Genomic DNA, 10007 nt, shown 5'->3' with positions numbered 1-10007 from the left:
TGCTGCAAGGAGGCATGAGGACTGCAGATGTGGCCAGGGCAATAAATTGCAATGTCCGTACTGTGAGACGCCTAAGACAGCGCTACAGGGAGACCATGTAACAACGCAGTGGCAGACCATGTACGCAGTGGCAGACCATGTAACAACACCTGCACAGGATTGGTACATCCAAACATAACACCTGTGGGACAGGTACAGGATGGCAACAACGACTGCCCGAGTTTCACCAGGAACACACAAACCCTCCATCGGTGCTCAGACTGTCCGCAATAGGCTGAGAGAGGCTGGACTGAGGGCTTGTAGACCTGTTGTAATACAGCTCCTCACCAGACATCACTGGCAACAACGTCGCCTATGGGCACAAACCCNGCTGAGAGAGGCTGGACTGAGGGCTTGTAGACCTGTTGTAATACAGCTCCTCACCAGACATCACTGGCAACAACGTCGCCTATGGGCACAAACCCACCATCGCTGGACCAGACAGGACTGTCAGAAAGTGCTCTTCACTGACGAGTCGTGGTTTTGACTCACCAGGGGTGATGGTCGGAATCGCGTTTATCGTCTGGAGGGTCCGGTACTCTGGAGTGGGATCAATTTGGAAGTGGAGGGTCCGWCATGGTCTGGGGTGGTGTGTCACAGCATCATCGGACTGAGCTTGTTATCATTGCAGGCAATCTCAACGCTGTGCGTTACAGGGATGACATCCTCCTCCCTCGTGGTACTCTTCCTGCAGGCTCATCCTGACAGCCTCCAGCATGACAATGCCACCAGCCATACTGCTCGTTCTGTGCGTGATTTCCTGCAAGACAGGAATGTCAGTGTTCTGCCATGGGCAGCGAAGAGCCCGGATCTCAATCCCATTGAGCACGTCTGGGACCTGTTGGATCGGAGGGTGAGGGCTAGGGCCATTCCCCCCCCATAAATGTCCAGGAACTTGCAGGTGCCTTGGTGAAAGAGTGGGGTAATGTCTCACAGCAAGAACGGGCAAATCTGGTGCAGTCCATGAGGAGGAGATGCACTGCAGTACTTAATGCAGCTGGTGGCCACACCAGATACTGACTGTTACTTTTGATTTTGACCCCCCTTGTTCAGGGACACATTATTCAATTTCTGTGGAACTTGTTCAGTTTATGTCTCAGTTGTTGAATCTTATGTTAATACAAATATTTACACATGTTAAGTTTGCTGAAAATAAACGCAATTGACAGTGAGAGGACGTTTCTTTTGCTGAGTTTATATATATATATATGGATTGTCTACTATGAGAGGGAGAATGCAGAATACAGCGGTATGTGCTCTCAACCATTGGGCCTTTTTATTCTTGATGTTGTGAGTTTTTGTTTGTTTTTACAGGGAAGGTGGTGCTTCAGGAAAGAAGCCGTGAAAGATCTGCACATCACTCTCATAAGGCTACTCAACGAGCTCTCCCCATGGGAACCCAAACTGGTCAAGGCTTTCCATAGGAACAGGTATCACCACTCGCCTGAAGGCGGTTATAATATCAGAAAACTATGTTTACAAAGCATGTCTAGCATAACACATCATTGACTCCTCGATGGCTTTTATTTTTCATTTAGATGTAATCTTTCCCCACAGGCTACGTTTGAAAAAGGATTTTGACGACTTCAAAAAGCACCCTGACTATGACAACTTTGTCAGAGAGGATGTGGATAGAAGCACTTCGTTCACTGAAAACACCAGACTGACTGAAGCGGAGGAACAGCAGGATCAGACTGTTCAGAGGATCCTGTGGGCGGAAGGTAACTTGTGATTTATTTGTGGGTGAAGTGCAGTAAGACATTATGGAAAAGCATATAACGTGTAGGCTATTTATTATACATTGCATTGAAATCACATAACGATTTGTATCAGTAAAATCATTGGTAGTGCAAGTTGAAATACATTGAATGTGTCTCTTTTTTTCAGAGGACTCAGGGCAGTTTGGAACAGAGGCATTGAGAGGCAGCTTCACTGTGGTAACCAGACAAGAGATGTTGACCTTGAACGAGCACAGGCCTTCCACTCGGGGCTTGAAGCGTCTGCAGAGTGATTTAGATGAGAACTCAAGCCTCATTAAGAGAGGCAGGATCAACAGTGARGAACTGACGACTTCCCCTGAAGCTGAAGTGGAAAACAGATCCAGGGAAGCGAATCCAGCAGCACAGCAGGTTGGAGAAACAAGCCCAGTGGTTATAACTACACCGATGGCTGGTGTCCAAAGGACTCACAAACCCATTCAGCTATATACCCTGCTGGCTAAGAGTGTTGGTAATAAAGTTACTTTAATTCATCATCAGCCAGGTGTTATCAGCCATGTTGGTCAGGCTCATAGCTTAGCCTGTGCTTCTTCCCTGCAAGTTACTAAAGTTAAACATTCTTTACCACAAAGATCTCAACAGTTACCGCAACCAACAACACCCACACCTAAACACACACAGATGTCCCATACCACGCCCATACCAAAGACCCCCGTACATGTTGTCTACAAGATGCCCGAGGGTATGGGTCTGGTCAGGAAAGCTGGAAGCCCTATGAAAATGGCAGTGCAGCCAATCCTGGACCAGAAAACGGGGGATAAGCTAATGCAGCAAGTGGTCATCCTACCTTCGAACTTGCTCATTCAAAAGTCAGAGGGTCAGAGTCACCCCCAGCAACCAAGGACAATCCAGGTCCCAGCCTCCAAAGCGACCACTCCACTGTCACAAAGCTCTGGATTCACCACGCCGCAAAGTCATGACAACCGGATCCCCATACAACAAGTGGCACCGCTAAAGGGAGGTACACCCTCTCCTACCAACTCCCCTAGGTTGCAGACAACCTCTCTTACAACAGGCTACAAGGTTGTCCAACTCCCTGGTCCTAAAGTGAGTAGCACMACCCAAAATGTTATACCAAATAGATCACCATCCAACCCCACAGCTTTTACTGATCCCAGTAAACCTCCGGACCCTAAACAAGAGCTGAAGACCGTGTGTATAAGGGACTCGCAYTCCATCCTAGTCACCACTAGGGGGGGCAACACTGGAGTAGTCAAGGTGCAGACGTCTGATCAGAGTACATCTGGTTTGTTACCTGCCAGTCCCGTCATCATCTCTCCACAGTTCAAAGCCTTCCTGGTGTCCAAGACCTCTCCACCTGCTGCCCCCACGGTCCCAGTGGTCACAAGCGCGACTGTAGCCCGGGCGCAATTAGGACCGGCACCATTACGGTCTTCAACTGTCACGAGTTCAACAACTGCACGCCAGTCTTCGATCACTGCTGGCATTCAGGCCACAGGTCAGACAGCGGGCTCTGCTGTTACCATTGCTGTAAACCAGGGCTGCAACATCTCATCTACAGTTGCTGTGAACTCACAGCTACCTAAAAGCATCATCACTGTACCTGGTAACCCAGCAGGCGCCACCCAGACGTCTCTTGTCCAGGTTGTCACTAAACCTGTTTTGAAAAGGGTATGTCCAGATGAGAGGTCCCCATTCACAAAGTTCATCCTGGTCTCTCCCTCGTCCAACATCACATCTATGGCTGCAACCAAAGTCACTTCCACTACAGCTCCCTCCGCTCTTCRAGGGCAAAGGTTGATGTTCATCAGCCAATCACCAGCCCAGGCATCCCACGCAACAAGTAGCATTCCAAYACAGTTTTCAGTGTCTGGGGCACAATCCCTGACCACGTCAATACCCAATGAAGCAATGAAGATCGGACTCAACTTTGGTCAAGCRWTCAGCAGTGCAAACTTCGGAGCCTTGAATAAGGTCCAGCGCATCAATCTGCTTCCAGGATCTCCGATAAGGCTACCACAACAGGCAAGTGCACTTGRACAATCTACTTTAAAAAGCACATCTGTGTCTGGCACACAGGCAGCACTTCTTACAACCACGTCGTCTCACCTTATCACTAGCACTGCACATTTGCCCTCTTCCACACGCCTGTCTGGATCTCAACTACAAGGCATCCCTTCGTCCTCTGTGATCCCCAATCTAAGCAAGGTAACTGGGCAACCACGGTCTTCGATAATCAGAGGTTTAATCACCAGCAACCCACAACTACCAGTGCCGGTCACGACACCGTTAAGCTTTGTCAAAACATCCCCTCTCACACCACCGGCCCAGGTTTCTCAGTCTCACCACTCTCACTGTGTAAGCGGGGTCACCACACCTCCTCAAATAAGTACTCCACAGTCTCCAATTGCCACTAGATCCACTCAGCAGTCCACTCCAGTGCGGCCGGCTGGTAATACCAATCCTGTCACCAGCACCACCACCACAACTGTGCAACAGAAGATTGTCATTAACACCCCTGCACCGCTTGCAGGCGGCACACAGATTCTGCTCAACAACACCCGTTTTGTTGTTCCCCCTCAAGGCCTTGGGCCTGGCCAGCATGTCCTCATAATATCCAGCCCTGCAGTGCCCTTGGCAGCTCCTAGTCCCAGGGGAGCGAGCCCAACGACCAGTGTCCCACGAGGGCCAACGTTACCTGGGCTAGCCACACCTGCACAAGGCCCCAGAATGGCCACACAACCAAGGACGCACCAGTCTCAACAAGCAGCACTTAGATCACTAACCCTGGCAGCGCCGTCCGCTGAGAAAGTTGGACCCTCTCTCCCGGTTTCTTTCACTGTCCCTCGCCAGACAATGGAGATTCGAGCTCCACTATTGGTCACCAGCACCACCACCAACGGTTCTCCTCCAGTTTTACACCGGCTCCCTGCTCCGGCCACRATACTCACTGGCCTAGCTAATGTGGTGGCAGCTCCACCTTTAACTCAKCCGGAAGGGATGGGCGGCTTGTCACTCTCCTCCGTGCCAGCAAGTCCCAGTGCAGCTCAAACAGCAGAAGCTCTACAGAGCCCAACAAAGCAGCTCCCTTTGAACACGGGACTTGGCATCAACTACGCACCACTCACAACACAGCAGATAACGTCGTTCGTGCAACCTATGGGAGCGTTCTCCACACGGACGCAGGTCCTACCGACGGTAGCTGTTCCGCCGATCGGGAGCACCTTCTCCAGGATGCAGTCTCTACCTGTGGTGACTGTACCGCCCCTTGGGGGTGCCTTCGGTAGCAAAACATCTCCTGTGGCAACTGTGCCTCCATCCAACAGCACTGTAATCATGACACCGGCTCAACCTGTCAGGACGGTGATGTCGGCAGAGACTATCCGCATGCCCATTGTTTTATCCAATCCTTGGCAGCAGCAGATACTGGGCCTAGGCAAGCGCCCTTTGTTGGCTTCACATGTGCCTGCATCAGCAGTGCYAACAACCAGCCCCACCACCAAGCTACTAGTGAGTCCTGATGMGGKTGTTTTAAACACGGTTAGAGGCCCTACCGCCAACACAGGCCTGCCAGAGATAGCTAACAAGCCTTTGGCTACGTTGATTGTAACTCCGAAATCCACTGGGAGAGTGTTGCCCCTGCCTCCTGTAAATACTGACAATCCCTGGATGCCTACCCAGGCTGACAGAAGTGGCCCTATCAACTGAAAGACTGAAAGCCAGTAGCATTGTCTGTGATGAAGAAGACACATATTCCAGCAAACMTTGTGTTCTGGACTGCATCTAGAATATCTAGAACATTCTAGAATATTTTTGGTAGAAGGTGGGAGTCGGTTGAGAAACTGCCTGGTTGAGCTGTATTTTTACTTTGCATATCAAAGTGTGTTTAAAGATGCACTATGCAGAAATGGCTCTGCCATTTCCTGGTTGCTAAAATTCTAATAGTTCCCCTAGTTTGAGTTTGTGGTAAAACAAGCAAGTATAGTGTAGAGAATCATTGTACCATCTAAACTGCTGTGAAATATKTTTTCCATAACWYAAAATATWGTATTTTCAGCTGTTTGACGCAAAAACAACACTTATGAACGGGAAGCATAGAGAGAACGCACATGGAACAGATCTACCYCTTCTTAGACTTGCTTTCAATAAGAATGACAGATCTATAACGRATTTCTATGTGAATTTMGTCAGGTCACCCAAAAAGTGACATTGCAGCTTTAAGCAACGCTAGATAAACCTCTATAGCTGACTCAAACAGTTTGCTCAAGAAATGTAGGTGGCAATGTATTTGTGATGGGTTTTCTATTTCTTAAAGCAAACAGCATTTTAGAGTTTCCTTTTCACAAAGTTTGAAGATCAATTTGGACATTTTTTTAATAAAAAAAAACAAACAACCTTTTTCTTGGCCAGTAATAAATATGTTGTAAATTGCTTGGTTTGAAGGGTAGACAAATGGATTTGAATGTGATTGTAATACGTTTCATTGACATTAATTATAATTTTGAAATTATATCAATATAATTTGTTAGATTGGAACAACACTTGTTTTTATTCTGTCTACCACACTCTTAGGTCTTTCCCTCTGACCTGTTGTATACGTTCTGCCGGTGTGTTGCCTACTCAAGAGGCATGTCGGTGTCTACATTTTATTACATTGGTGTCTACATTGGTTCAGTCTTATTTCCATCAACTATTTGGAAAATAAACTGGTCTTTCACATGATTGAAATGCAACTTCTAAATGATTTATTGAAATGTTGAAGCCCATATATATATTTATATATATTTTTCCTACCATATATATTTTTCTAAGTATTTAATTGGCCCATTTTCGTTGCATAACTGTGGACATTTCTGCTTGGAAGTAACTGGTGTAACTGTCCTCCATAGAGGGTTTTGTGGTGTTCATTTGAATTAGACCCTTGGTAAYCTTTATATTTTTATTGAAATGTGTCTGCAGAATTTTATAGGGGATAACCATTCCATCATTTTCAAATCCTTTCATAAGTACATGTTGAAATACTTAGCCAACGATCAYGCCGACATTATTGTCTTTAAATTACTATGGATTCTCAATTGCAGATATACTTTTTTTTTTTTTACGTTGGTTATCTTAAATGAACAAGCAATTTCCTAAGTACGACTTTGTTGTWATCGATTAATATACTGTTATTCAAGTATTGATAGAAGGGTCTTGTTTGCTGAACCTTCAGAAATATAACCTTGAGGAACACATAACACACACAAGTTTTGGAGAAATACACATWAAAAAAAATACAAGATAGGAAAAAAAACATAAAATATGGTAAAATATAGTAAATCGTGTAATTGTAAATATAGAGTGCTAATAGTATTTTCATCAAAAGCTTTTTCTTCATTGATATAAAGTTTAAATAAGACAACACATTAAGTTAATAGTTTTRATCTTTTTGGTTATCCACAGAGGACTGTTGTTATTAGGGAGAGTAGGGAGGAGGTAGGGGTCCTGATGATATCGTCTCATATGCAGGAGGGGCATTGGGAACCTGAAACACATCAAGTCAAACACACATCATTTAGAAAACAAGCAGGATAAGCCACTCTTTGATGATTGAAATACTATTTCCATTTTTACACTATTGGGCCGGGCCAAACCAAAATGAGCTCGCTTACGTTATGACATTTAGTTTTACAGGTACAGTGCACAGTAGTCAACATTACTGTAAAAATGACAGTTGGCTAGTTTTCAACTGCAGTCTCTGAATATGTTCTTATTTTCTTTTCCCATCGTCCTTTCCGAAATGATTTCAGCAACTATGGTGGATGCATCGGACAGCTCAGTACAGCTTGGTTCGTCTCAGTCGTGGAAAAAGCCCTCAAGTCAAAATGTTTTCCTCTGAACAAAGAAAGGTTAACCTTTTCCAGTAGAATATCACACACACCACCCCTCCCCCACCACTCTGATCCAAACCACCCCTTCCTAACACCCCTATGAATTCCAGATCATAATCCCCTCCTGACGGGTCTGGTGACATAATCTCAGACTGAACCGCCACCAGTCATATTGCATCAGGCAGCTCACATGACCTTTGGCTTTATTGCCCTTTCATTCTCAGAAGAGTAATGGAGATTTGAACAAAAGGTCCTTCCTTCATGGTTGTGTTGTTGTCTGTATAGTCAGAGGAAAGCAGTATCCTATGACAAGATAATGATTGTGGCCTGGGGTTGGTCACACCATTGCCTTCCAGCGCATAACTGCCCATGTCTGCATCATGGGATCGGTTCCACCACTACTTTGGTATAAACAAATTCTCTCCTCACTTCTCTAAGTTTGTATAGAGATTTAAACCTCACAAAAACACCTTCATTCAATAAAACTTATCAAATACTCTGAAAAAAGAGCGCTCTGGGCCCATATTCATAAAGCGCCTTAGAGGAGTGCTGATCTAGGATCAGGGTCCCTCTGTCCATGTAATCTTATTCAGTATGATCTACTAGGCAAAAACTGATCCTAGAGCAGCAGTCCTACTCTGAGATGCTTTATTAATACGGGCCCTGACCACCGTTGCTTCCCCCCCAGTACATCCAGTGTTTTACCAAAGGTCGGAGGTCACTGAGGCCCATCTTGTTTTCTGCTGTGGCTCCTCCCTCGTTGATCTGTCCTCCACTGAATCCTGGCAGGGACCCTGATCTTGGGCTCTGTGGGGAGAATAACACGAGAGGAAAAGAAAACAACAGGGGAACAGGAGGTATAAGCCCTGTCGAAAACCTATGAGCACAACACATGAAAATATTGTCTTTTTGGTTGAAAAGACATTAAAAATAAGTATTTTCAACATCTTGTGTTCACTGGGAAAGCAACCCATACATACACTTTTCTTCTGAGTTTTCAGATCTGTTCTAAAGGAACCAGTGTGGTGGGAGCTCCCCTAAACCCATTGCCAAGTTGATGTACATCAATGCAGCTATCCCTCTTTGTATCCTCCTTTATCTTAACTGAYGAGAATCATAGACATAGAATCATTGGAAATAACTCCAGGTGAAAGCCTAAGCCCATTCTCTTCAGATCACCACAGARTAAGGAAAGTAGAGAGGAAGCCATTTATTAAGACTATTGAAATATGCACCCTTGGCCATGCAAGTGCTGGACTAATCTTACCCTAATCATTTTGTACCCGCATCTCCTCCTAAAATACCAGCATCCGAGGATGAGAAGAGCTGCAAGTATGAAGACCAACAGAACTATGCCTGCTGCCCTGTGGCACACAAAGAAAATAAAACACTAAATTAATAATACTTTCTTCACCAAATGATCCATTAAGATTGAGATGCAGCATAACAAAAAACAAAAGCTTTAAAAAAAATCAAATAAAGTTCTGAATTTCTATCAGGCCTGCCCATAAATAGAGTCAATAGTCTGATATTGTCACCGTAAAAAAAAAAAAGAATAATCCACTAACTCTTCGGTCCTGACATGGGGTCCTCCTCTGCTTGCAAAATAAACATTGAAGTTACCGCGAGGCATCTCTTTGAACCACCCAGTGACTACACCTGAGGAATACCGTTGGGCTATAAACTGTAGGATATGGTTATTACATGTTAATAGCAACATCAATTKCATACTGTGAACCATTGGTCAAGTATGAGACTGGTAGATTCAGCATTTGTTCCTGAKATGTGCACATGTATTTCACACTCCATTTCAAAGCAATTTTTAACACATCAGATGAGATCATTTATGTGATTTCTGTAGGCCTATGCATATACTGTATGTATATATACACTGTAGTGTTTATTTTTGTAGCAATTTTTGAATTGGGATCAATATCTTAGTCCATCAAGCATAATATATGCCATAGGCTCTGTAAATCCAGAGACAATTGATAATTTAGAAAATGCCATAATTAAAAAAATWAAATTATATAGTTGAATAGAATATCTGAATGGCCTGTGCATCAAGGCTGTCAGTGTTTGGTCTGCGTTTTTTTTTTTTTAAAGAAGCATCGTCTTACCTAAAGTGGATAGTTAGATTGTGAAAGGATCCGGTCCGTCTAAATTGCTTCCCAACACTGTTTCCCAAAGTTCTCAGTCTCACTTTTTTAAACTTAAATCTCTGACTTGAGAAAGGGTTAGAACTATGAGGGGAGGAAAATTATTCTTATGACCGTCACGAGTTCACCCGCTCATGCTTAAGGCCATTGAACTGGACTAATTAGCGTGAAACACAATTCTAACTACTAACCCTCCCAGC

At 44.8% G+C, this 10007-nt stretch overlaps 2 protein-coding genes across 5 annotated transcripts in view; one reads left to right on the top strand and one right to left on the bottom strand.

Annotated features, from left to right (window-relative positions):
* The window catches only part of LOC111980377 (uncharacterized bromodomain-containing protein 10-like), a 27305-nt gene extending 20805 nt beyond the window's left edge, over positions 1 to 6500 (top strand). Inside the window, exons 6-8 of the mRNA XM_024011102.1 lie at positions 1354 to 1469; positions 1597 to 1760; positions 1927 to 6500. Coding sequence (XP_023866870.1) covers positions 1354 to 1469; positions 1597 to 1760; positions 1927 to 5486 — 3840 coding nt within the window. The 3' untranslated portion in view covers positions 5487 to 6500. The remainder of the gene's footprint in view (positions 1 to 1353; positions 1470 to 1596; positions 1761 to 1926) is intronic.
* A 203-nt stretch (positions 6501 to 6703) lies between these two features.
* The window catches only part of LOC111980378 (melanoma antigen recognized by T-cells 1-like), a 16788-nt gene continuing 13484 nt past the window's right edge, over positions 6704 to 10007 (bottom strand). Inside the window, exons 1-5 of one of the 4 annotated variants that reach the window (XM_024011104.2) lie at positions 9769 to 9994; positions 9217 to 9332; positions 8916 to 9012; positions 8354 to 8455; positions 6704 to 7302 (exon numbers count right to left, since the gene is read on the bottom strand). In XM_024011104.2, the coding sequence (XP_023866872.1) occupies positions 7234 to 7302; positions 8354 to 8455; positions 8916 to 9012; positions 9217 to 9281 (333 nt within the window). In that variant the 5' untranslated portion in view covers positions 9282 to 9332; positions 9769 to 9994 and the 3' untranslated portion in view covers positions 6704 to 7233. The other 3 variants (XM_024011105.2, XM_024011103.1, XM_070449569.1) reach the window with 3 other exon arrangements.

Source organism: Salvelinus sp. IW2-2015, linkage group LG20 (assembly GCF_002910315.2).
Source record: "Salvelinus sp. IW2-2015 linkage group LG20, ASM291031v2, whole genome shotgun sequence".
NCBI classification, from domain to species: domain Eukaryota; kingdom Metazoa; phylum Chordata; class Actinopteri; order Salmoniformes; family Salmonidae; genus Salvelinus; species Salvelinus sp. IW2-2015.
The sequence above is the reverse complement of the archived record's forward strand: the minus strand, read 5'-3'. Positions and strand labels throughout refer to the sequence as shown.